The sequence below is a fragment of the Vespa velutina genome, chromosome 11 (assembly GCF_912470025.1).
Source record: "Vespa velutina chromosome 11, iVesVel2.1, whole genome shotgun sequence".
Taxonomy (NCBI): Eukaryota; Metazoa; Arthropoda; class Insecta; order Hymenoptera; family Vespidae; genus Vespa; species Vespa velutina.
In genome coordinates, this window is record NC_062198.1 from 5,873,687 (window position 1) to 5,895,822 (window position 22,136).

General features: G+C 26.4%; 7 protein-coding genes across 8 annotated transcripts; 5 read left to right on the forward strand and 2 right to left on the reverse strand.

Annotated features, from left to right (window-relative positions):
- Positions 1-268: 268 nt before the first annotated feature.
- LOC124953002 lies at positions 269-3,719 on the forward strand. Of its 2 annotated transcripts, XM_047503761.1 has the most exons (3): positions 269-971; positions 1,105-1,405; positions 1,569-3,718. In XM_047503761.1, exons 2-3 carry the CDS (start codon positions 1,126-1,128, stop codon positions 1,955-1,957), a joined length of 669 nt encoding a protein of 222 aa, XP_047359717.1. In that variant the 5' UTR covers positions 269-971; positions 1,105-1,125; the 3' UTR covers positions 1,958-3,718. The 2 variants fall into 2 exon arrangements, with proteins under 2 accessions (XP_047359717.1, XP_047359718.1); XM_047503762.1 differs by having other exon boundaries at positions 269-1,405; positions 1,569-3,719.
- On the reverse strand, positions 2,392-4,418 carry LOC124952999 (probable enoyl-CoA hydratase, mitochondrial). Its single transcript, XM_047503758.1, has 7 exons — positions 4,173-4,418; positions 3,526-3,732; positions 3,313-3,437; positions 3,043-3,247; positions 2,864-2,983; positions 2,707-2,774; positions 2,392-2,626 (listed from the first exon to the last, which is right to left on the reverse strand). Exons 1-7 carry the CDS (start codon positions 4,267-4,269, stop codon positions 2,561-2,563), a joined length of 888 nt encoding a protein of 295 aa, XP_047359714.1. The 5' UTR covers positions 4,270-4,418; the 3' UTR covers positions 2,392-2,560.
- Positions 4,419-4,776: 358 nt separating this feature from the next.
- On the forward strand, positions 4,777-6,457 carry LOC124953001 (proteasome subunit alpha type-7-1). Its single transcript, XM_047503760.1, has 6 exons — positions 4,777-4,976; positions 5,153-5,279; positions 5,372-5,485; positions 5,575-5,708; positions 5,796-5,978; positions 6,076-6,457. The coding sequence occupies exons 1-6, from the start codon at positions 4,875-4,877 to the stop codon at positions 6,163-6,165; spliced, it is 750 nt and encodes a 249-aa protein (XP_047359716.1). The 5' UTR covers positions 4,777-4,874; the 3' UTR covers positions 6,166-6,457.
- On the reverse strand, positions 6,414-7,540 carry LOC124953003 (ER membrane protein complex subunit 5). Its single transcript, XM_047503763.1, has 3 exons — positions 7,307-7,540; positions 7,046-7,098; positions 6,414-6,926 (listed from the first exon to the last, which is right to left on the reverse strand). The coding sequence occupies exons 1-3, from the start codon at positions 7,386-7,388 to the stop codon at positions 6,741-6,743; spliced, it is 321 nt and encodes a 106-aa protein (XP_047359719.1). The 5' UTR covers positions 7,389-7,540; the 3' UTR covers positions 6,414-6,740.
- Positions 7,541-7,605: 65 nt separating this feature from the next.
- Positions 7,606-12,770, forward strand: LOC124952997 (mediator of RNA polymerase II transcription subunit 15). Its single transcript, XM_047503757.1, has 12 exons — positions 7,606-7,893; positions 8,093-8,180; positions 8,285-8,336; positions 8,425-8,619; positions 10,323-10,576; positions 10,677-10,835; positions 10,919-11,037; positions 11,184-11,266; positions 11,345-11,506; positions 11,606-11,891; positions 11,984-12,083; positions 12,177-12,770. The coding sequence occupies exons 1-12, from the start codon at positions 7,832-7,834 to the stop codon at positions 12,504-12,506; spliced, it is 1,890 nt and encodes a 629-aa protein (XP_047359713.1). The 5' UTR covers positions 7,606-7,831; the 3' UTR covers positions 12,507-12,770.
- LOC124953000 lies at positions 8,634-10,354 on the forward strand. Its single transcript, XM_047503759.1, has one exon. The coding sequence runs from the start codon at positions 9,128-9,130 to the stop codon at positions 9,968-9,970; it is 843 nt and encodes a 280-aa protein (XP_047359715.1). The 5' UTR covers positions 8,634-9,127; the 3' UTR covers positions 9,971-10,354.
- Positions 12,771-15,709: 2,939 nt separating the features above from the next.
- On the forward strand, positions 15,710-22,072 carry LOC124952799 (myb-like protein X). Its single transcript, XM_047503206.1, has 3 exons — positions 15,710-16,803; positions 17,867-17,918; positions 18,270-22,072. Exons 1-3 carry the CDS (start codon positions 16,661-16,663, stop codon positions 19,593-19,595), a joined length of 1,521 nt encoding a protein of 506 aa, XP_047359162.1. The 5' UTR covers positions 15,710-16,660; the 3' UTR covers positions 19,596-22,072.
- Positions 22,073-22,136: the final 64 nt, after the last annotated feature.

Here is a 22,136-nt window from a genome sequence, read left to right on the forward strand (position 1 = left end):
TTGTTCTATACTTGGGTTTGCATTTTATTGCGCGAATTTTCAAAAAATTGTGTCTATCGATCATTTGGACACGTGACCATATATCGATAGTTATATTTTACAATGAAAAATTTATTTTTGTTTTTATTCCGTTTATTCTTATATCATTATTTTGGTTCTTATTGATTCTATTATTGATTTTACAAAATTATTGATTTATATGAAGTTCTATTATGAAATCGATATGAAAGAAAAGTGAAAATTCGATCATCACTCAAATAGGCTTGTATAACATTTTTAATTATTTTATAATTAATATTTAAATTGACATTTAAATTAATAAGCATTACATAGGTTATAACACGTTAAATATAAAATAATTTTAGCTTAAATAATATAAAACTTTCAATTGCTTTAAATCCATCTAAATAAACTACGAAAAACATGGAGTATAATAAACTAATATTTAAACAATAATCTATTTATTTAAACATGCTCATTATTTTATATAAATTATTTTATTTTTCTCTTTTCCTTTTCTATTTTAATTTTTCTTTACTGCGTGTAAACAAATTTTTTATACACGTACTGACGATGTACTCTTTATCCATAACCTTATTAACTGGATTAATGTTGAATTGTATGCTTTATTTTTTTTGTTTTGTTTTTCTTATAAATTCTTATTTATTCATATATATGTTCAAGAATACATTGTGTCAGAAATATATACGCATTTTTCCTATTAGAATCGTATGCATATATAACATTGCGACAAGTTGCATAGAATAGAGCACTAAGCTTCTTTGCGTGTATGAAGGATATAGTGTATTACAGAGTATTATTTTACACCATACATCAAACTAGTAATTACACACTTGAGAAAATAATACGAGTATATTTTAAGCCAGTTAGATGCATTAGATGCTTTCATAACTGGTTCGATGGATATGAGGTTATGTTAAATGAAATTGTATTTTATTATATGACAATTGGTAATTAATATTTTTAAATAGAAAAAAAAAAAATTATATTTTGCCGATGAAGATTTTTTTCAATCTCAATATAATTCTAATGGATTTCATTTAATTATTATTATTTTTTTTTTCTTTTTTTTTTCCTGAATAGGAGTATATTGAATTTTGCTTAATGGGGAAGATAAGAAGTTTATCTGGTGATGTAGGTGTTGGCATTCTTTTATTGGCCTTATTTTGTATTAGCATAGCATTTGGTACATCGGCATGGTTAATCAGTGATCCTAGAATGATAGGTGCTCAATTTGCTAAACTGGGTCTTTGGACGCATTGCTTTAGATCTTTACCAAGCCCATATGAATCTGATGCACCTACACAATTTTTTGTAGGTTGTAGATGGGTTTATGATCCTTTTACTAAGGGATACGATAATATACGAGGCTTTTTAATGCCACGTAAGTAAATCTTTAAGTTCTGGGTTAAAAATTTGTTATCTTAGATGATATGAATCGTAATAACATTCTTTTTTTTTTTTACATTAAAAGTTTCAAATATCAATTTGTATCTCCAAACTAATAAACTGTACATAGTCTTCTTATTAACAACATTTTGTTACAGCTTTTATGATAGCTACTCAATTTTTTTTCACAATATGTTTTCTACTTGTTCTAATATCATTTGGATTAATGCTGCTGTTGGTATTATGCTGTGGTCCAGAAGAAAAAAGATATATCCTACTTATTAAAATTATTAGTTATTTATTACTGACAAGTGGTCTGCATGGTTCTATAGCTGTCATCATATTTGCATGTTGTGGAAATAAGGATGGTTGGATGCCAGGTCATGAAAATAATTATTTCGGATGGTCTTTTGCAATGGCTGTAGTTGGCACTACCTTAGCTCTTATAGGAGGTATACTGTTCCTTATCGAAGCAAATATACAGAGCAAAAAGCGTAAATATCTAAAAGAATCTCAAACGCGATTTCAATTAGAATCAAATACATAGAGTTTGCATTTATGCTGGAACATTGCACAATATTCCTTTGAAAGAACTTTATTATTTTAGTGAAAAGAGTCAATATATTTAGTTATATACAAAATAATTAATGCCGTCCTTTCTTAAATAGAAAACAAAACTTTAAAGAAAAATTAGTTTTTTATAGTTATTTTTAAGATATACGAAATATATAATTATATATATATATCAAAACTACGCTTTTTATATCGACTATATATTTGTCTTTGTGATTGTCCTAATATTTCACATGTATCTTTTCATCAGAGTATATGTATATAACTGAAATAAATGTAAGTTACGAAGTTGCTTCAATTCTGTTAATTTAGCTGCACTTGTAAAAGTAGTATATTTATATTATTTTTTAAAATCCAAACGTTTTGTCTTAGATAGAATTAAGGACTGAAATAGGAATAGATGGTTGATTGTATATAAATATGTGTATTATACATATAATAATTAAATCATTCATAAATGATTATTACAAAAAAAATTAAGAACATATTTTTATCAAAATATATATATAGTATCAAAATATATATATAGTTCCAAAATTTCTGGAAGTATATTGTTTGAATATATATTTTTATGTATTTACTGATTAGTAAATTTGGGTTGACGCTTTTCAACGAAAGCAGTCATTCCTTCTTTTCTATCAGTCTGAAAAAAAAAATTAAAATATATTTATAACTTCTTTAATAGCAATACTGAACATTATCTGTAATAAAAATATTTCTTACCGTGGCAAATGTTCCATGAAACATTCTCTTTTCAAAATGTAATCCTTCTTGCAATGTAGTTTCATAAGCTAGTACAATTAGAAATTGATCAATAATATATTTAATGAAATTTAATTACAATTATATATAATAAAATTATAAAAACACTTGTAATTACCCATGTTAACAGATTCTTTTGCCATAGATATAACTAATTGCGAATGCGAAGCTATTTTTTCTCCAAGCTTAATTGCTTCTTGTACTACTTTATCAGATGGGAATACTTTACTGACCAATCCTAAAAAAATAGTAACTTAATCTCCAATCTCTTTGTAAAAAAATTAATCAATTACGTACCACTTTTTTCAGCTTCCTCCGCAGTTATTTGATTTCCAGTAAGTACCATTTCCATTGCTTTACTTTTTCCAATAGCTTTGGTTAATCTTTGAGTACCACCGGCACCAGGTATTGTACCAATAGCTATTTCTGGTTGACCAAATTTTGCTTTATCTCCAGCATAAATAATATCGCACATCATAGCTAATTCACATCCACCCCCTAACTAAAAATAATAAATTCTATCTATTGAAAATATAAACTTTATAATAACATAATAAAAAGACTTACAGCATATCCGTTCACAGCCGCAATGACAGGCTTAATAACTTTGGAAACTGCATTCCAAAATGAAAGAAAATTACCTTTCATAGTCTGAGAATATGTATTATTAATCATTTCCTTGATGTCAGCACCTTGAGAAATCATTTATCATGTATAAGCAGTATATAAACACAATATAATTAAATATATATATATATATTATATAATATTTATATTTACCAGCCGCAAATGCTTTCTCACTTCCTGTAATAACAATTGCTCCAATATTATCATCTTTATCTAATTTTTGTATAGCTTCATTTAGTTCAATCATTAATTGATTGCATAAAGCATTTAATGCTTTTGGCCGATTCAAAGTAATTAAGCCAACATTTTTATTTTCTCCAGTAGTCTCTACTTTTATCAATTCATAATTATTGATTTGAGCTGTAAATAATCATCAAGTTATTTACAAATTCGAATTATATAATAAAATAATAAAAAGTTTTTTTTTTTATAATTGTTTTGTAAAAAACATAAATAATAAACAATTTTATTTTACTTATTTTTTTTAAAAAACATTCTTATTTTTAAATTTTATCTTGTTATCAATATAAATCGATTGTTCGAAAATCGTAAAGTTGTTTATAATTGAAATAGCCGGCATATCGATTTAAAGATAATCAAATTGAAATAAATATATAATACAAGTATTTTTAAATAAATCAATTTTCGTAATAATTAAAATGTATTAATATACAAAAAACAAATATGTTATTTAACAAAAGCGTGAGAAAACAATAGAAAATTTATTTTGTTGATATCTTTATAATAATTGAATATCGAAAAGTGCATAAACAATCGAATGCACATATGAATTTACTTACAAGAATAAAACTTGATGGAAGATGTGAATTGTTGTGGTTTTCTAACGATATAAGAAACGCGAGGAAATAATATTTGACCTAAGCGAATAGTTGCCATGATTTTCGTTTCTTTCTGTTCAAGTATGAAAATGAGAAAACAGAATGACTTATTTTACTGCATTATAGATACGTGGCAACCATTATATTACGACCTTGAACTGTATACTTATTTATCAGCTAAAGGTCAGATTGTACTAGTTGATTTTATAGAGTGTATTCTTCGAAAAAAAATTTTCTATTTCGATAATATTTGTAATATCGACGAGCTTTATTAATCAACTATCGTTAAGTAAGTGATCTATTTTATCACTCGCTTGGTAAACATAAAGATTTATAAAATAAAATAAAAATGATCAATATTTTATTAATTTAATTGTTTACTATAAAATAAGTACTATATTATTTATGAAATTATTAATACATTTGTTAATTGAGGTAAAAACAATATGAGTTTTTTTTTTATAACTTGTTCTCCTCTCTTATTGGCGCGTTTTAAACTTTACCAACTTATAACGAATCACATAAGAGTTTTGTTGAGTCGAATTATGTTGCTCATACTGTAAAAGAAAAGAGATTTAGTCAGAATAAGCGGCAGCTTTAGGAAAACGGCAAAGTCATTTCGTGTTTTCTGTCATTTCTTGTTAATATAAGAACGCTCGAATCATGACAGCTAGGTACGATAGGGCGATAACAGTATTTTCACCTGATGGGCATTTACTTCAAGTAGAATACGCTCAGGAAGCTGTAAAAAAAGGATCAACAGCGGTATGTCTAATATCAATGATTAACCTAACTTCTATTTAATATTACCATTCGAAAATGCTATGCAATCCTTTCTAAGAATATATTTATTTTTAACTTATATATATATGATCTTATTATAATATAAAAATATTTTGTATCATGATTAATCAATTTTTGAAATTATGTTAATTTTTCAGGTTGGAGTACGGGGAAATGATGTTGTTGTTTTGGGCGTAGAAAAGAAATCTGTTGCTAAATTACAAGAAGAACGTACTGTTCGTAAAATATGTCTTTTGGATGATCATGTTGTCATGGCATTTGCAGGTAATTTAAAATCGTTTAATATATGACGAAAAGAATAAAAATTTTATCACCATGACTAATCAATAATATAAATAATATAAAACCTTTTAAAGGATTAACTGCGGATGCCAGAGTATTAATAAATCGTGCACAAATAGAATGCCAAAGTCATAAATTAACTGTTGAAGATCCTGTTACTTTGGAATATATTACTAGGTATATTGCAGGTAGGCATTAGATAAGGTAACTTTGTAAGGTAACTTAGAACTATCATTTAGGAATATTAATTATCCATTTCATTTTCAATTATTCTTAGGTTTAAAGCAAAAGTATACACAAAGTAATGGTAGAAGACCTTTTGGTATATCATGTCTTTTAGCTGGTTTTGATTATGATGGTGTACCGCATTTATATCAAACAGAACCATCTGGTATATATTATGAGTGGAAGGTATTCTTATAATATTTGATTTATCGTTATAATATGTTCAACATTTTCTATTAGTTTTGTACATTTTTTGCATATCTTGTCTTGTAGGCAAATGCAACGGGCAGAAGTGCAAAAACAGTACATGAATTTCTAGAGAAATATTATACACCTGAAGAAGTAGCAACAGAAAAAGGATCTATCAAATTAGCTATTAGAGCTTTATTGGAAGTAGTACAATCTGGCCAAAAGAATTTAGAAATAGCAGTTATGCGACGTGGACAACCTATGCAGGTCCTCTTTTAATTTAATTAATTAAACTTTTAGATATGATATAATATATATTTTATATCTTATAATGTTGCAAATTAATATTATCTTATTAATATAGATGTTAGACAGTGACACTATAGGAGAATATGTGACAGAGATAGAGAAAGAAAAAGAGGCAGAAGCTGAAAAGAAGAAACAAAAAAAGTGATGTACTTGTGTCCAAATCCAGTACTATTATATTATTACGAATGTTTCTCATAAAATAAATATTTTGCAAATAGGCGAAAAACAGACGTAATTTAACTTTCTTTTCGTACTATTTACTGTCATATGCATCATAAAGCATATACACAAATATCTTGCTATTCAATATGTTTGTAAAAACATTTCATAAATTAAATTATGCAATATTATAGAAATTGATACAACTTCATTTCATATGTCACTTGTACAATTAACAATAAAGAACACATTTTGATTAAATTTCATATGTTCACATACATAAGTGTTTGTATAAAAACTGCATTACTTAAAAATTACAATTTCCATTATGTGTGTTTATTATACCATAAAAATAAATATTTTTATTTTTTAAATTCATTATTTTATTTAAATATTTATAACATTTAATGAATCTGCGTAAAAATGAACTATTTTTGTGATTAATATTGTCTTTTTGTTTTTAATTTGGTTTAAGATTTAATAAATATACAAAGAGCCATTATTCTTCAATTAAATTATATCACATTCTAGAAAAAAATAAAACCATATATTCTATAATACTTAAATATAATCGGGAGATAGTGATTTGCCACGGTGATTAAATATTTGAAATGATGGAAGATTTCTTAATGTTTCCCAAGATTTGTTTTCCAAATCAACAACTGCTCGTATTTCTTTAAAATCACCAGCTATGTACATCACACCATACATAACTATGAATAAACTTATTATACCTTGTATTAATATCTGTAATCAACAATTTTATTAATATATCAATATATCGTATATATATATATATATATATATATATATATATATATATATATATGTATATATGAATTACATAGAATAATATAGCTACTTACATCAATTGGTAATGTAGTAAATTCTTGTTCAGTTATTCGCAAATATGATCTATCTGTAAATATATATTCAATTATAGCAAACTCTTTGTAACCTTGCATATATTAATTTGATCATGACATAAAAAAAATACTTTATAAATGCGCATGAACAACAATAGATAATAAAAATCTTTAAAAAAAATCACATAAATAACTTAATCTAAAATACGAATAAATTAATTAATAAATCAAGTGTATTGAAAATTTACAAGTAATACTCACGTTGTGCAGCTGAATAAGCAGCATGCAACATGGAAATCACTCCAAGAAATGTTACGAATTTATGCATTGTTGTGGCCGGCATTTATATTATTTATGATAAAAAAAAAATTATAAATATTATGACCAATTTATAAATAGTAGTATACCTTAACCTCTTTCTTCAATTTTTGACAAAAAAGTAAATAAGTCCTTTCGATTTTTAGTTCATTTTACACGAACATTAGTAGATGGCGCTTAAAGTAATGTTTCATTTCATCAAGATGGAAGTTACCTATCTTCTTTGAAGTTAGGTCTATGAAATATTAAAACCGTTGTGTAGTGTATTTATAATTTGTTTATGGCCTACTTGTAATACTTCTTGCAGTGCGCTATGGTTATGTGATAGGAGAAAGAAGAGTGTTTTACGTGTACACGTTATGGAAAAATATTATAATATATATAAATAAATGCTAGGGCAATAAGAATATATAGATTTTCGTTTAATAAGACTTAATTAGAGAAGATTTTTAAAAAGAAGAAAAAAATATGGCAACCGACGAAAATTCTTGGCGAACTCAAAGCTTTCGACAAAGTGTAGTAGCAAAACTGTATGTTATTTTAAAAATATTTTCAAGCATTATAGATATATTTTAAACATATATTTTAAGTTCTGCAATTCTTAGTTAAATCTTTACTATTTTTCCATGTTCATTATTATAAATATTTAAATATTTATTGTTAATAATATTTTAAATGATATTCGTAGAATTTATTATATTAAAAATTTCTATTCTATTTTATGCATAGTGATGAAGCTGTACAAATGTCAGGCATGCCTACAGCAAAGAATAGCATTGAGATGGAAAGCCATGTTTTTCAAAAGGCGAAAAGCAAGGTATATAATATACATTGATTCGTATCAACATAGTAGTCAATCTTTAAATCAATAAAATATCATTCGTCACATTTTAAACAAAATAATAATTTTTTATTTTATAGGAGGAATATTTAAGTTTTATCGCAAGACTTATCTTCCATGTCAGAGAAATGAGTAATTAATTAAATATTATTAATTATATACGGCAATACATTTCATAATATCAAAAAATATCTTACAATTTTATTTATTTTTATTATAGATTCTAAAAAAGGAGCTGGTAATATAGCACCTGGTAATACTGGAAGTGGAGGTCAAGGTATGCCAGATCCAATTGGTGCATTGCAAACTTTAGCAAGACAGGGAACAGGCAATAATCAAATGATTGGGATGGGTGGACCTGGGCCTAATCCGCAAGGCATTGTACCACAATCTTCTACAAATACAGCCACAAATCGTAAATATTTGTTTAAATTTAATTTGCTATTGTCTATTATTGCTGATATACTTAATGATTAATTAATTTTTATTTGAATGTATTCACACTTATATAGATTTTTATAAGACATTGATTTATCAGTTCTTTTAATTAAATTAAAACAAAATATTGAATTTCAAGATAGTCCTTAAAAAGTATAGTTTTTTACAGGAAACAAATTTATTAACTATCGGTAAATAATTTTAGTACAATAATCTAGATATTTCTTTTCGAAACTTCGTCGATAAAATAGAACAGTCACCATATATCTACATATATAGCTGATCTTCATACAAAAATATTTTATATATTTGAATATGTAGATGTATGTATTATTAGTAACTTAACCTATATAATAATTATAATCCTACATTATATAAATTATAAAATAAAAAAGATCAATTTTGCGTTAAAGATTTATGATGTTATGATTTAATGCAAAATAGAATACAATACTGTATATAGTTAATTTCAAGAAGATATAAAAATGTCAAATTTGAATAATTATTACTATGCTCAATATGCATCAATATCTGAAAGTGAGCCTAATTATGATTCTGATAATCCAGAGGTTTTGGAAGCTCTCAAAAACTCTCCAACTCATACTCAATTTATTAATATCATTGAAAAAAGAAAAAAAAAAGAATTATTGTACAAACATTGGAAAAATACAATTCATCATGATTCAATTATAGAATTAAAAAGTCAAATCGAAAAAGAATGCGGTATGAGAGTTCGATTAAGAGGAAGAGTTGTAACTTATGTTTATAAGCCTGAATTAGATAATGATGGAAAATATTTTCGATTTAAATTTGTTTATCGTTATAGTAAAATATTACATAAATGGTATTTTTCCTTGGGTTATAGTTTTTTACCTGATGTATTAGAAATCAAAAATATATTAAAACGCAATGTATACAATCCGATTGGTCCTAAAATAATTAAGATCATGAAAAAAATCAGAGAAATTATAGATGCCTTTATAGAATCATATTTGTATATTTTTCAAATTATTGATTATGCAGAAAAGAAATATCCAGATATTGCATTTCAAGTAAATCGAAATCACACAAATTTAAAAATGTTGCTAATGGAGAAGACATGGCCAAAGAGCATAAAGAAGATAAATGCAACGGATATAATTATTGTCACTTTTAAATTTGATAAAAATCTTGAGATTAACATTATTGATTTTGAATATCTATTCAATGAGAATAAATTAGTGTCTGAAGATATTAAAAAAATGTATTTAAATTTATTGTGGAATAAGTTGGAAATTTTTATAAAATTACCTTTCTATGAAGCATTTACACATTTCATGGATGAATAAATCCATAATTATGAAGAAAATATTTTCTTATTCTTCTATCAATTTTGTTTTATTACTTGAATACATAAACATATATTTGCAATTAAGATAAATAAGAGTGGATTTATTATCTATTTAGTTTATCCATTTCATTAAGTTTACAATTTAATTTTGTATTATTTTTGGTATTTGATGTTCTGCGATTAATTGTTATATATTACTTAAGATTTTTTTGAAAGATAAACATTCATTATATATAACAAACATATATTTCATTCTAATCGTAATACTTAATTGTTAATGAGTATCCAAGATTATTAAATAAGCTATATTAAATTTTACAACTGACTTCATTTTATTTTTGTTTCATAAGTTTTGCAAAGTTTAAATCAACGTCCTGGACAACCAATGACTATGCCTGGTTTGCCAAATAAAATGTCTGGAATGGGTATGATGCAATCTGTTGGTACTATGAGTCATATGAATGCAATCCAAGGTATGCAAAGTGGTGCAATTTTAACTCAAATTAATCAGATGAATCAAGGAAATATGCCACAGCAAATGAATCAAATGATTCCAACTCAAATGAATCAAATAAATACTGGACAAATGCAGCAGAATATGCAAGTAAATATCTCTTACATAGTATTGGTTATTATTAAGATTATGAATCAATAATTTTCTTCCTTTTTTTTTTTATATTAAATTAATATCAATCTTTTTTCAGAATCAAATGCAAAATCAGTTATCAGGGCAAATGTCCAATCAGATTGGCGGATCTATAAACGGTATGCAAACTAATATTCCCCAACAAATGAATCAAATTTCTTCTGGCCAGATGGGTCCTGCTCAAGTGACACAACAGTTAAATCACATGCAAAGAAAAGTATAAAATATACATTTACAAAGAAATTTATTAATACTTTCCATGATATTTTGATGATATGATATTTGCTATCTCTCTTTTAGCCTGGAGAAATAATAAATACTGTATTTCCTGGTCCACGTAATGTTACTCCAAATCAATTCTTAAGACAAAGTCCATCTCCTTCTGCCCCTAGTCCAGCAGCTTTAGCAGCACCAGCAAGGTAATATAATATTACTGATCTATATATATATATATATATATATATATTATTATTATTATTATTATTATTATTATTATTATTATTATTATTATTATATTTAAGTTCTTCTAAAAAATGAAAAAATTTTCAATGATATCTTTTTATAGTAATCAAATGGTAGCATCTCCTGCTTTGGTACCATCTCCAAGCCCACAACATCCTATCATAGCAGGACCACAAAGATCTGTAGGTTGGTATATCCAAATATAGAATAATCAAGTTTTCTAATAAGATTCTAAAGTAATATCAACAAAAAATAATTTCTTAGGTATGGCACCATCTCCTAGTAGCTCATTAAATACTCCAGTAGCCGTGGGAGCAACACCTAGTCCACAACAAGAAGATCAAGCATATAGAGATAAAGTTCGACAACTTAGTAAATATATAGAACCATTAAAAAGAATGATATCCAGAATGGGAAATGATGGAAGTAAGAAACCATAAGATGTATTTCGTTGGTATGAATTTCATGATTTCATAAAAAAATATGTACATATATATATATATTTTTTCATTTATGATTATCCAGATGTCGATAAGTTAAGTAAAATGAAAAGATTATTGGAGATTTTATCAACACCAAGTAAACGTATGCCAATGGAAACACTCTTAAAATGTGAAGTTGTATTAGAAAAGGTCGACTTCAAAAGAGGCGACGGCAGTGTTGGACCACCAGTAACAACTTTAAAAGAACATCATTTCTTTAGTCCACTTTTAGAAGCAGTAAGCACTCATTTACAAAGTCCAGTAGTAAATCATACTTTACAACGTACTTTTGGTCCATGTTTAGAGGCATTGTTTGGACCAGAGATCAAGTAAGAAAATATATTTTATATCATTGTATTTAGTAAGAAAATAAGAGAGAAGAAAAATATTTATTAAAAAAATCTTATAAATTTGATAACAGAACTTTGCCACCATTGAAGAAACAGAAGATAGAAGAGCCACCGAGTGAAATACCGGATGTATTACAAGGAGAAATTGCACGTCTTGATCAACGATTCAAAGTAATTATGTTATTTATAGAGTATATAGAAAAAAAAAATTGTAAATAATCTAATATACTAATTTTTCATCCTGACACATATAACGTGTTATAGGTAAGCTTGGATCCAGCACAACAAAATGGTTCTAAATGCATACAATTGATATGCTGGTTGGATGATCGTCATTTACCATGTGTACCACCTGTATCGGTCATTGTACCTGCTGATTATCCATTAACACCACCGCGTTGTGTTATGACGCCTCACGAATATACTACAACATTCCTTTGTGCCGTTCAAAAGGCGTTGAACGCTCGTATTGCAAAACTTCCACGTCATTTTTCTGTATCACAATTACTCGATACTTGGGAAATGAGCGTAAGACAAGCGAGTGCACCAACGCAAACTCCTGTTACTGCTAGTACGGTCTTAATGAGTCTATAGCACAATTTTCTAAACTGTTGTAATTGATTTATCTTTGTTCTAATGTAATAATATTATTATTGTATCAAACTCCTTTATTTTAGTATATACAAAATGTTTACCAAAAAATTTGAATGGAGATTGTGTGTTTGTGTGTATGTATGTATATATGTATGTATTTGTACATGCGTGTGAGTTTTTAAGATCTTATAATCTTCCAACATAAATGATATTATATTCCTTGAAATAATAATGAAAAGCCAATACAATTACTCGTTCTTCGCACTTATCTACAAATTCTTAAATCTTTTTATATCCTTATTGGAATTTATTTTTAGAGTCACTTAAATCAATGGTTATATTAGGTATCTTTAAGATTATAAAACACAATCCGTGATCTATGAAACTCGTACGTTCACTGAGAAGTATATAATAGAAATGATATTATTAGGATCAACTATGGACACCAGTGCGCATGTCACCCTCCAACGATAAAATGAAAAATCGAAGGAGAAGTAAGATGAAACAACGAACATTTAAAATAATTATACTTAAACGTTTGCGGTGTAAGATGGCCTACTATTTTATTAATAATAAAAAAGTAAAAAACCGAGGAGGGTAAGTAAAACCCCAATAAGAATATTAATATTTGTCCATAAATATAGACTAGTCAAAATTCAAATGGACACATGCTATGTCATGATTTTAAATATTGGAAAATAATAAAAATAAAAAAAACGAAAAAATAAAATAATATATATATAATGATAATAAAAAATTTTCTTATAATTTTCTAATATTCTTTTCACTGTAAATATATCAGTAATGTTCCATATAATTGGTTATGAATTAATACTTATTTCATTAAAACCCAAATATTTGGACATCGTTTCGCCTTTGAACGAAACTCGACCACACCGGACAATCATTCCCGTTGAATTTTTTTTCATCGATAAAAACGGATATTACTATTTGACATTCTTTATTATTTTTATAACTGGCTTTGTAAGTTGCTACAATAATTTCCTTGTTAATTACTATATATATATATATATATATATATATATTTTTTTTTTTTTTATATATATTCGTATAATAGAAATATATTTTCGAATTCATAACGTACGAATACTTAAGTCCTTCACAATATTAATTAAATAGTAATAGTAGAGGTGTTACTATATTAATAGTTTTGGCAGTACTATATTAGTATTATTACTTACATACGCAGCGGGGGACATATTCGTACAGTATAATATATATTTTTATATTCCTGCTATATGAATATTTAACTTCCCTCTACTCTATATATAAATAGTATTGCATAGTAATATTATTGTAGTAATTATTATTTCGATTTTATTTGATTGAAAAAAAAAAAAGAAAAAAAAATTCGCAAATAAAAGTAATCTAAAATTCTAATTTCTTTTTGAAGATATATAGATGTTATTAATTCGATATTCGGATACTTTTTCTTCATAGCAATATTATTCGAAGTTCTAATCATTATAGCAATATAATCATAAGAGCATACGAGATACAAATTGATAATATTACCGTAGTTTATATTTATATTTTTATAAACAGTTATATATTTATGAAAGCTTTCTGTGGTCACAAATTTATTGAAGAATATTTCTTTTTAATAAAAAAAAAAAAAAAAAAAAAAAAAAAAAAAAAAAAAAAAAAAAAAACTACATATTAAAAATTAAATAATATAATCGTCTTTTATAGATGTACGATACCATGCTATCTACTGTCGGCAAAATTCTAAAAGGAAGGCACATTAATAATGATTAGAAGCATGAAATCATCTTACATAAAATTCGGAAATATGTTCGCCTTGTCTCATGAATTTTTTTAGTTCGATAAGATAAATCATATGAAATGTTATATTTCAAAATGTATATATATCAAAAGTTATTTCCCTTAAAAATCTTCATTCATTCTTTTTTTTATTTTTATTTTAAGCTCGTACGAACAGCTATATCCTACGTAACTATGATCCATTCACTAGAATAATCGATTAATTTCGGATCGATTGACTTACGCATACGTAGAAAAAGGAATAATAATTGCATGTTGATCAATTGCATTTAAAAAAAAAAAAAAATTAATATTAATAAACACTGAACAAATAAAATTACGGAAGGATTTATCACTTGATATTATGCAATTATATTTAAGTGAAAATCTAACGAAATAAATGATTTTATTCGGATTTTTAAAAAATAGCAAATTTAAAAATATTCGATACCATTAATATTTATATAATATTATATAACATTATATATATATATATAAGAATACATATATTACAAATATCAAGAAGATATATACATATAAAATTTCGATCTATTTAATGTTTTATTTCTAAGATATATTGCAATTTATTTTGTCAATAATCATTTTTTTTTTTTCCTTAATTCGTGATCATATGTAAAATGTCTGCCATGTTTGTTTACAATTAATAAAATTATAAAAAAAGATATTACACTTTACTGCAACGTTTAAAAAAGAAATAATATTTTATAATTCATGTTTTGCTTTTTAATCATAATCACATGCTTTTCAGTAATATATAACCATGATTGCATAATAATATATCTAAACTTCTACGATCTAAAGTCTTCTCCCCCCACCAACAAATTTAGAAACTACGCAGTAACTAAATAACTCAATGCTACTTAAACTGTAGTTAAATTGTAGTTGAGTTACAATTTAACGGCAATGAACATTAAACAAATCTCGTAGATCAATGAATTAACTTAGATGATTGTTAGAAAAGATATGCAGAAATCTCTGCGATCATAGGTACATGTACATACACACATACACATACAGAGCCAAAAGTGCATACGTGCATTTCAGAGATCTCTTGCATTACCATTGACTTTTCGAAATAAAGATACGATACTCGAATGCATATAGAAAACGTATATTTCACGCACACGTACTTACACAAACAAATGATGCATGAATGCGAAACTGCATTTCCTTTTGGTGATATTCCATTTATAATGAATTCTTTTTTATAATTTCATTCTTTTGATATCATGGCTAACAAAAGTATGAAAATTTTTGTTTTAAATATAAGAAATTATTGAATGCGATGAAATATAACGAAACGTTTCAATTAGAAATGTTTATGAATTTATTGAAGAATTATATACATAGAAATGCGCCACAAGGGAGAATATATTTCTTGTACTCGTGTGCTTCTCTAATGTTTGACATTGGAATTTACCAACGCGAAGGGAGGTGCAGTACCGGTTGCACGCGTGTGGCGTACATCGAATGCTATGACAGTTTCCTTCGAATATTTCGTCGAGAAAGTTACGTAAAAGTTTATCGTTTCATCATTGAATCAGTGGTACGATGTTATAGAAAGAAAAAGAAGTTAAGAAAATCATTGATATTAATTTATTGCCGATAAACTGATTCGACTTGACTCGACTCGACTCGACTCGACTCTTGTCCAACTTTCGTAAAGGATAAAAAGTATAAAAACGTTCTTGCGCGTCTCTCCGACATCGAAGGAATCAGGCGACATTATATGGCGTCGTTGTACACGAAGAACCCGACATTTCTTTTATTACGTTATAAAGTATCTTTAAATCACTTGAATTAGTTTGTCGCGTCGTTAGGGAGAGTTTCGCGCGTAACCTTCGTTACGAACGCATTTGTAAAGAGAGCGAGAGTGAGTGAGAGAGAGAGAAGAGAGATAAGAAGAGAGAGAGATAGTGAGAGAAAATACATATACATATCCATATGTAGTGTAAGAAAAAGAGGCAAAAAAAGTGGGACCAGCTTGAGTTTATTCGATTAAAAGAGAGAGAGAGAGAGAGAGAGAGAGAGAGAGAGAGAGAAAGAAAGAAAGAAAGAAAAAGAGAAGGAAGATCCAAAGGTACGGACTTCTTATCAATTTGATCGTCAAAAATAAATTAAAAAACGTATCTAACAAAGATTAGACGCGCGGCTAAAAAATTAGAAAAAAAAGAGAGGGAGAGAGAGAGAGAGAGAGAGAAAAAGAAGACGAGAAAGAAAGAAAGAAAGAAAAAATAAAAGGAGGAAAAAAAATAAAATAAAATAAAATAAAAGGCGTGGATTTGTATCTGTAGGACGATTAATTAGGAATACAGACATATACGATATAAAAACGTTTGCCATAAGCCATGGGTAAGACGCCAAAGAAGGCGGCCCCTGGGGGCGATGAGAGGAATTTGTACGTTCGGAGAATCAAGGCAACGACCGCGCCGTCAAAAAGTTTTGAATCTATCTTACCTGAGAGACAGCGCGAGTCGGAGAATTCGAACAGGTTTGTAAAATAAATAAGATGGAACAAAGCGATTACTTCATTGCATTTTATTCCATCCTCTCCGTACAATTCATAATTGTAATCGTCTATATACTTTTGAAGATTCTTTTATATTTCATATAATAATCTTTTCAATGATTTTTACATTCTCAAATAAAGTTTTACATTAATTGTATTACAATTATAAATTATATGTTTATATTGGGAACACGTTAATGCTTGGCTTTATCAATACGAGATTTATTTATATATCAAACGTACATCCGTAAATAATTGTAATAATATTTGTACAGAGTACGAACTTGATGCAAAGATAAATCTAACTTTAAGATATCATAATGGAGTGGTTGGTACAAATTATGGAAATTGAATTAAATGAAATTGCATATTGAAATAAGTTCCAATTATATTTTTCAATTGTTTTAAATGATATCTGTTGCTTGTTGATCGCTCCTCATTGGATAATAATCATGAAAATAACGCAATTTAATTTAATTTCTATATGGATTTGTAAAATTATTACCTCTCATCACCTCCAGCATTTCTTTGAATATTTATGGTATAAAGATATTAACCACTTGTGCAGGCAATTAATTCATAGATCCCAGTGTCAGAACGTTATATTATAATTACCTGAAACGTGTCACTTGAAATTCATGAATATTGCCATATTCTGCTTTTATTTTCAGTATCTCATGTCTACTTTCTTTCTCAGATATGATTTCATTCTATTTTCGTCATCGGATATGATTCCGCATCGTTTTCAACGTGGAAAAACAATTTATTTTAATTAATCGTTTTCTTTTTTTTATATTTATCGAAATAATATCACTATGTTCACTGTCGCTCTTTATTTTATGATATTGGTTGAAATTACTAAAATAAAATAAATGTATTATTTGATTTGACTGTACAACACGTCTTTGGCAATTTTTAAACAAAAACATCTCGACCTGCATAAAAATGATACAAATGAAAGAAAAACATTGTTCCAGCGCAAGTGGTTAAATATATAAGTATATTTGTTGGTATTAATTTTAAGAGTTAATTTATTTTGTTACAGACCAAAGCTGAGTAATATACAGAAAAAAGTACTTCCTGGTTCTGCAAAAAAAGTAAGTTGAAAATTAAGCTTTTGAAAATTCAAATAAATTTTATTTGATATATAAAATTGTTTATTTTTGTTGAACAAGTTATTTTAATAGCTTTTGCAATTCATATTAGTAATTATTAAACAGTTGTATAAGTAAAGTTTTTATCAATAAATAAATTTATCTTAACTATTCTTTAGATGGTAAGGGACCTTAATTGTTATCTCTAACCACATCCCTTGATAACACACTATAAAAAATCTAAAATCTGTGTTTAGAAAAAGAAAACAAATTCTATTTGTATATTTAAATTAATTCTATTATTTGCCATTTAGAAAAATATCAAAACAATAATAATAATATATTTTGTTTCAGAGTAAACTTCATAGTGCAGCATATAATTTGAATCAATCAACAAAGAGTTTAACTAAGGAAATTAGTAAAGAAGGTAAAGTGCAAAGTACCCTTCAACATTTACGAATAGCAAAACAAAAGATGCAGCCTAAACTGGAAGAAGCAGAAACAGCAAGTAGTATATCTACAGAGAAGGATGAAAAGGAGGAGATTACAAGTGACGTAGGTAACAAAAAAGAAGAAGCTCCAACCAAAGACAGTAATATTAATCATATAACGGATGAACAAGATTCTACATTGAGTACGAATACTGAGAAAAAGACTGCAGAGAGTATAGAAGAAGATACAACATCGATACAAAATGAAATAAAATTACAGGATAAAGAGAATGACAAAAAAGAAAATTTGGAAGAGAATAAAAAAGAATCCAGAGAAGAAGAGCAAGATGAAGTACAATTAACTTTGCGAGTGGAGGATAGTCCTGTGAAACCACAAGAGAGTGTATCTACTGTTAGTATAACAAATGATGAAAATGAATCGGAGGAATTACCTCAAATACAAGAAGTAAACGATAATACGAAAGAAAAGAAAAGTTCACAAACAGAATCTGAAGCAGGAACAGAAAGTTGTTCCATAGATATAGTAGAATCTGTAACGTCTGAATTATCTGAGGTATCTGAATCTCCAAGTCAGCAGGATACTCAGAAAGAAAGGGAAAACTTTGACCAAAACATAAAGAATGAGATTTCAGGTGTAAATTATGACGCATCAGTAACATTAAAAGATGTACAAATTAAATTAAATGATTGTCTTAAAGAAAAATATAAGCATGTTGAAGTATGCGATACTGATAATAATATATCCAACTTATCTTCAAGCGATACTTTTGGTAAAACTTTGCGGAATATTTCTGGAAGATCTGCTATTAATAGATTTCGACATACATCGTCGTTCGAATATAGGTTTTCTCCAAATGATACACAGTTAACAAACGTATCAATGTTATCGTCACCACGAAGAGAAATGACAAATGTAAAAATTTTACGTTATAGTACAGGATTATCAGATATAATGTCCAGTAATGGTAATCCTGTCGAAAGAAAACGTAAACTTGAATCTCCTGATTCATTTACCATAAAGAAACAAAAAACAGAGCAAAATAGTTTGTTGAATACATCAATGGATCTTTTGAGGGGGTTACGTAAACCAATACAAATTTCGACACCAAATGTAAGTTACAAGGTACAATCTGATAAATTAAATATTAGAGAAATAAATGATGGTAATGATAAGTTTTTACCAACGCATACTGATGATGGTACAAAAAAATGGTGTGTCATTATGTAAAGTAATGAAAAAACTGAATTATTATCTATAAGTATTTTTCTATACTTCATAATTATAGGAGAAGTAATAATCCTAATCTGTACGTTAGTAATAATGTTAAAAAAAATTGTTATCCTTTTTTTTACTTGCTTAGTATAAAGTTTATACATATAGAAAGCATATGTACATGTTTTCATTTGTATATCTTGATAAAGACTGCACAGTAGAATTTACTTCTCCTATAAATCTTATATGCATATATATATATATATATATATATATATATATATATATATATATATGTATATATATATATATATATATTTAAGAGTCTATATGCCTTCTTGCATAAAAGTATAAAAAAAAAAAATAAAAAAAAAATCACCCAGAAACTTTGAATAGAAGAGTTCGTATTGATGTGTCTGATTCATGATCAAACATTTATATGATAAAAAAGATATTTTAGATTATATTGAATAGTTGAAAAAGAGACGACGTTATTGTAGAGATAGAGAAGAGTTTAGAAACTTTTTTTAGAATAATCCAAGAACTTTATACCAACCATGTGTGTTGCTTGTTATTTGAATCTGTTCGCAAGTAAAATAATTCATATTACCATTCGTTCATTACAAATATTTCTAGACGATCTATATTTAGTTTGAAAAATATATTTATGTTACTGTATCGGGGACTTTACGAACCATATTGCAAATCTAAGCATCATACCTGCACAATTTTTTTGCATAACTGCACAAACTATAATTCTCAAGTGCGATAACTTGTAAACATTGCTATATTCCAAAAATAAACAATAATTGTATGCTTCAAGAAATATCCGAATTACTTCAGAAAATTACTTTCAAAAGTTTTTGATTATATGTTCTGTAATAGTATGGATCAAATTCAATTTATTAAAAATATATTTTGAAATAGTCTGTGTTTTAACTAATTATAATAATGAATCGACTGGACGGGCAGATCTCATAGCTTGAAAATATATTATAAGCTTAAAAAAATACATAGAGATTTATAAGTAATTAATGAATCATTATGATATACTATTTTACATTAAAATCCTGATTAAGTTGATATAATAATTTGTTCGAGAGTAGCCAAAAGCTTTAATATTAGTCTTATGTTTATGATATACATATACACACATAAATATACATATATGTATATGCACACACACACACACACATATATATATATGCATACTTTTATGCATATATATATATGTGTGTGTGTGTGTGTATATATATATTATATTCTCAAATAATTTTTTATAGTCGTAAAAAAATAAAAAAAAAAGAAAATCCATCCTTCAAAATACATGACATAGAACCTGTAATAAATTTCTCATAGAAATTAACATAAAATATATATAAAGAGAGAGAGAGAAAAAGAGAGAAGGCTTAATTAATTATTTGCATTTTTAGATCTATCCTTAGATCATTCAGTAAAATGTAAATTTAATGTATTTTCATAATAGATACTTGTGCAAAGCCTCAGCATTTATAAATAATTGTACAAAAAACTTTGGACATTTTTTAATAACAAGTAGAGAGAACGTATCAATTAAGTTGCCTTATCTCGATTTGGTGACATATGAAACACATTTTTTTAAATAAAAAATAGTGCACATATATGAAGATACGTTGTTCATAATAGAATCGTATCTTTAAATAAATAAAATAGATTTTTATTTTAATGTAGAAATTGACATATAGTTTTATTATCGTGCAAATTATAAAAGGTACAAATAATTGTACATTGTAGTAAGAATCATGAAGTGTAAAAGACAAAAGCGAAAATAGCTCTCTGCGTCAAAAAAAAAAAAAAAAAAAAAAAAAGAAAAAAGAAAAAAAGAAAAAAAAAGAAAAAAAGAAAAGGGAAAAAAAAAGAAAAAAAAGAAAGAAGAAAAACAAAAGACAAAAAGGTCATCAAATTTTAATCCACTTTTTAATCGTTGTTCATTAACCTTTATTATCATTTTTCTTATAACTGCAAAAAGTCTGTAAAAACAAAAAAAAATATTCTTTAACTTTTACATCTATGACTGTTATTGAGCGTAATAATTAAATAATTTTCTTTTTATTTATTTTTTTTTTTTTTTCTTTTTTTACTGCGAATTATTTCGTTCGTCCAAATGTGTGAAAAATGGATTGTTCAATTGTAATGATTTTTTTTTTACCTCAGCGTGTCGACATTGCGTATCATAAATTCTCTTACAATAAATAAATAAATAACGAAACAAAAAAGGAAAAGAAACAATTGCGTCGATATTTGAAAAAAAATTAAATAAAGACAAAATTCAAATATCGATAATAAAACCTAATCGAAATATTGAAACAGAACGATGTAATTTTATATTTGTTAATTGAATATTATCGTCAAAAAGATTAATAATGTATATAGAAAAATGAGTTTTAATAAATTTCTTAAACTGTAAACATCAATTTGTATGAAAGATTATAAATAAAATAGTATAACGATGATAATAATAATAATGTAATAATAATAATAATAATAATAATAATAATAATAATAATAATAATAATA

Excerpts from the sequence above, each read along its gene's own strand:
- LOC124953000 (XM_047503759.1), top strand. The coding sequence starts at position 9,128 with ATGTCAAATTTGAATAATTATTACTATGCTCAATATGCATCAATATCT.
- LOC124953001 (XM_047503760.1), top strand. The coding sequence starts at position 4,875 with ATGACAGCTAGGTACGATAGGGCGATAACAGTATTTTCACCTGATGGG. Across the intron at positions 5,280-5,371 it reads TGTTGTCATGGCATTTGCAG|GATTAACTGCGGATGCCAGA; the intron begins GTAATTTAAAAT and ends AACCTTTTAAAG. Across the intron at positions 5,979-6,075 it reads GACGTGGACAACCTATGCAG|ATGTTAGACAGTGACACTAT; the intron begins GTCCTCTTTTAA and ends TTATTAATATAG.
- LOC124952799 (XM_047503206.1), top strand. The coding sequence starts at position 16,661 with ATGGGTAAGACGCCAAAGAAGGCGGCCCCTGGGGGCGATGAGAGGAAT. Across the intron at positions 16,804-17,866 it reads GAGTCGGAGAATTCGAACAG|ACCAAAGCTGAGTAATATAC; the intron begins GTTTGTAAAATA and ends ATTTTGTTACAG. Across the intron at positions 17,919-18,269 it reads TTCCTGGTTCTGCAAAAAAA|AGTAAACTTCATAGTGCAGC; the intron begins GTAAGTTGAAAA and ends ATTTTGTTTCAG.
- LOC124953003 (XM_047503763.1), bottom strand. The coding sequence starts at position 7,388 with ATGCCGGCCACAACAATGCATAAATTCGTAACATTTCTTGGAGTGATT. Across the intron at positions 7,099-7,306 it reads TGCTTATTCAGCTGCACAAC|ATAGATCATATTTGCGAATA; the intron begins GTGAGTATTACT and ends ATATATTTACAG. Across the intron at positions 6,927-7,045 it reads TTACTACATTACCAATTGAT|ATATTAATACAAGGTATAAT; the intron begins GTAAGTAGCTAT and ends TGTTGATTACAG.
- LOC124953002 (XM_047503762.1), top strand. The coding sequence starts at position 1,126 with ATGGGGAAGATAAGAAGTTTATCTGGTGATGTAGGTGTTGGCATTCTT. Across the intron at positions 1,406-1,568 it reads ACGAGGCTTTTTAATGCCAC|CTTTTATGATAGCTACTCAA; the intron begins GTAAGTAAATCT and ends ATTTTGTTACAG.
- LOC124952999 (XM_047503758.1), bottom strand. The coding sequence starts at position 4,269 with ATGGCAACTATTCGCTTAGGTCAAATATTATTTCCTCGCGTTTCTTAT. Across the intron at positions 3,438-3,525 it reads TGAGAAAGCATTTGCGGCTG|GTGCTGACATCAAGGAAATG; the intron begins GTAAATATAAAT and ends TGATTTCTCAAG. Across the intron at positions 2,984-3,042 it reads GGAGGAAGCTGAAAAAAGTG|GATTGGTCAGTAAAGTATTC; the intron begins GTACGTAATTGA and ends CTATTTTTTTAG.
- LOC124952997 (XM_047503757.1), top strand. The coding sequence starts at position 7,832 with ATGGCAACCGACGAAAATTCTTGGCGAACTCAAAGCTTTCGACAAAGT. Across the intron at positions 8,181-8,284 it reads TTCAAAAGGCGAAAAGCAAG|GAGGAATATTTAAGTTTTAT; the intron begins GTATATAATATA and ends TTTATTTTATAG. Across the intron at positions 12,084-12,176 it reads GTCTTGATCAACGATTCAAA|GTAAGCTTGGATCCAGCACA; the intron begins GTAATTATGTTA and ends AACGTGTTATAG.